The 3,567-nt window shown below is 50.3% G+C and overlaps 1 protein-coding gene across 1 annotated transcript; it reads left to right on the forward strand.

The window, feature by feature from the left end:
• Positions 1-445: 445 nt before the first annotated feature.
• Positions 446-2,035, forward strand: LOC113591767 (putative UDP-GlcNAc:betaGal beta-1,3-N-acetylglucosaminyltransferase LOC100288842). Its single transcript, XM_035521727.1, has 2 exons — positions 446-451; positions 929-2,035. Exons 1-2 carry the CDS (start codon positions 446-448, stop codon positions 2,033-2,035), a joined length of 1,113 nt encoding a protein of 370 aa, XP_035377620.1.
• The last annotated feature ends 1,532 nt before the right edge of the window (positions 2,036-3,567 follow it).

Below are 3,567 nucleotides of genomic sequence, written 5' to 3' on the forward strand. Positions count from 1 at the left end.
ATTCCAAGACCTCCTCGTGGAGGTTATCCCAATGAGTCAGGTAAAACTGGCTGGACCAAGCTATGGCTTCCCTTAGTGGGTAAAAACGGTTAACGGTGCTGGAATACAATGAGACAGGGAGCTCAGAACAGTAGGGCTCACTGACTGTGGGCAGCTTCATAAATTAACCGAAGACTCCAGGCAGCTTGTGTTTGTTCCAGCCAACAAGGAGACAGTGTACAGTTACCTGTCTGGTGTTGGGTTACCTTGGAAACAGGGCTCAGTTAAATGATGAATGTGATCCCACGTTGCGTACACTCGCACATCTGAATGTTTGTATGTGGACACGCAGGCATACACACACACACACACACACACACACACACACGCGCGCGCGGATATGCAGGCTGTCTAGCAGGGCAGAGAGCACGACCAGGCGACTAGAGCTGCCCCTCCAGTGACCATCATGCGGGTGAGGAGAACATCTTTGGCGAAAATTTTGGTCTCCTTGAAATTTTTAGAGCTTTCTTTCCCTGCCAACCTGCACTCAAGTCTTCTCTGATCTTTCTATTTCTCCTTCTCTCTCTCTCTCTCTTCATTCGTCTTTCTTCTTCTTTCTCTCACTACCTTTTAACTTTTGTGCTCAGTATGATCGTTTGCCAGTTTCATGGGATGTTCCCCCCCACGGCTCTCGTCACTTCTGAAACTCTGACTGTCATTTCCGTTATCCTTGACTCCCTTGTCTGCTCACTTACATCTCGATTATATCTTCCCCCCTTTCCCCTGTATCTTCCGTTCATCCTCCGTTCATCTTCCGTTCATCTCCGTCCTCCTTCTCTCTGTGTCCTTGTTCATTTCTCTTTAATTCTCTCGCTCGTCGGCTCAATGTGAGCTGTGAGGTTTCGCCGGCTCAGCACGGCGCTGATAACACCGTGAACTTTCTCTGCAGCCTTGTGTGTTCAGACTGCAGACCCATCAGTGGTGCTTCCTGCTGTGCAACGTCCTGCTGTTCCACGCCCTGCTGTTTGGGGGCGACGTCGTGGAGCAGTTCCTGCTGCAGTCCTCGCCTGCCGCCTACACCGACCACTCCGTCCTGGAGCTCCGGGAGCGCGCTCGCAAGCTGGACCTGCGCGAGCCCTGGGCCAACACCTCCCAGCTGTACCCAGTCAACCCCGCCCCCTGCCTCCATCACCAGGATCTCCTGTTCCTCACTCTCGTCCTCAGCGACCCCGGTGGCGCCGGCCAGAGGGAGGCGGTGCGCAGCTCGTGGGCTAACCAGACGTCGGTGCAGGGCGTGGCCGTACGGACGCTGTTCGTCCTGGGCCCCGCCCCCTCAGAGGCGGAGCAGGAGGCGGTGAAGGAGGAGTCGGGGCGTCACGGCGACGTCGTGCAATGCGAGGGGGCGTCGTCGTGGAGCAGCCCCTGGCGGGCACGCTGGGAACGGGTCAAGCTCGCTCTGCGCTGGGTACTTGTCTTTTGTCCTCAGGTCCGGTTTGTCGTCCTAGCAGAGGACACCGTGTTCTTAAACATACCTGCACTGGGGACGTACCTGCTGGACCTCCGCTCCAGCCCTGACGACCTCTACCTGGGCAGGGTTATCCACCGGGCCACACCCAACAGAAACCCCAGCGGGCCACATTATGTCCCCTTCCACGTCTACCCTAACAGGCTCTTCCCAGACTACTGCTCAGGTCCCGCCTTCCTCATGTCGCAGGACGTGGTCCGGAAAGTGTACGTGGCGTCCGAGGACGTCGCCCTGCCCCTCTCTTCCGACGTGCTGATTGGCCTGTTCGCCCGACGAGCGGGCGTGGTAGCCACTCACAGCGCTCGGTTCTCGGGCGAGCGGCACGTCCGGTATAACCCCTGCTGCTACAACTTCCTGTTCAGCTCCGCCGGCATGGCGGCGGAGCAGCTGGGCGTGGCCTGGAAGGACCTGGGGGAGGGGCGAGGGCGGAGCTGCAGCGTGCTGGAAACGTATTACAGCCTGGTGGCCTGCAAAACAATGACTTACCTGGAGAAGCTCAGCTTCGGCGGTAGCAACAGCACGCAAGGCTGAAATCCGGCGCGGACGCCGAATCCGTCCCTTCTGACGTACCTCGAGGGAAAAGACACGAAGCAGAAGATCAAAGTGCCTGGAATTCGTTCGCTTAATTGACCCGTTAAACTCTGAACAACGAAAACACCTGGAGTGAAATTCGGCAGCTCACGGAGCGCCCACCGGACTCGACGCGCCAGCGCAAGGCTCCGACCGCGCACCGCGCCCTCGGCGGCATCAGGTAGCGTTGTGCGCCGCAGTAGCATCGAGTAACTTTGGGCTCAGGCCAAAGTGCATTATACGCGGCACGGTGTGCGCCCCCTACCTGATCATCGCAGAATTACAACCCAAGAAAAGCAACTAGGTGCAATTCAAACGTTTGAGGGAGAGTAAAAATAACATTAATGAACAAAAAGTAATAAAAAATGACTAGAAGGCACAATCTTTTGCTAATTTAATTAAAGTGTGTACCACTGCATTAGTTAATCATACATAACTTACTCTGAAAACAAAGAACTGTTTGCGTGAAATATACAGACGTGTAAAATGTTCTAAAGTGTGAAAAGGAAATGTCTGAGTTTAGGTGACAGGATTCAGTTAGCTAGTCTATGTGTACGCATTCTTCCGAACGGCAATCCTCTGTAGTAAAACAGGCGAAACTGTTGCTAGGAATGACACCAAAAAGCAGTGTGAGTTGGAGAAACACTAAATAAAATTTATGATAAAAGAAAAATTACAACTGAAGCTGGACTCTTCTGATATACATAGTATACACAAACAAACCTGGGAGATGTTTGGTCAGACACAGTGACAGGATATGTAAATGTGTGACTCCACCGTTCTTGTGTGTGTGCTGTATAAACGTATACGTTTTTACATCTAGTGTTTTTTTAAAGGTGTGTTTGTGTGTATTTGTTTCAGAGTTGACTGAAATTTAAGATATGCTAAAGTTTCCATTAAACCTTGATGAAATGATAATAACAATGTTTTTACCTGTAGTGGACTTGATACCCAATACATCCCAGTGTGGTCTAAGATGTTATAAATAAAATGTGAACCTTTAATTTTAGTTAAAAAAACCAAAACTGAATAGACATAGGGGAACAAAAGGGAGAGACTTTAAAGAATGTGTGGCACCTCCTAGTGCTTGCTTAAGTGAACTGCATCATAAACATACGAAGGTAGTAGACAGAACGCCTTGTACAGTTCTTGCACATAAGGAGAATGCTGGAAACTCAGGACTTTACATGGCTTTAAGTGCTAAGTCACTCGATATTAACATCAAAACAAATGGTAATACAAGAATAAAGACTCCCCCTATACCTGAAGTACCTACCACTACCTAATATAATCACCTGAAATACCTGAAGTATCTTGTTTCTCAAGCCTTTGTTAATATACGTATATAAATTAAAAATGAAGGGCAGTTCAGACATCAAGGGACAAAATGGTAAGTGCTTAACCCCCCCAACCCACACACACTTTATTTTAACCAGTAAAGCCCCAGTGTTGAGTCCATCCACTCCCATCTATCCATTTATCTATCTATCTAT

Source organism: Electrophorus electricus, chromosome 22 (assembly GCF_013358815.1).
Source record: "Electrophorus electricus isolate fEleEle1 chromosome 22, fEleEle1.pri, whole genome shotgun sequence".
Classification (NCBI taxonomy): domain Eukaryota; kingdom Metazoa; phylum Chordata; class Actinopteri; order Gymnotiformes; family Gymnotidae; genus Electrophorus; species Electrophorus electricus.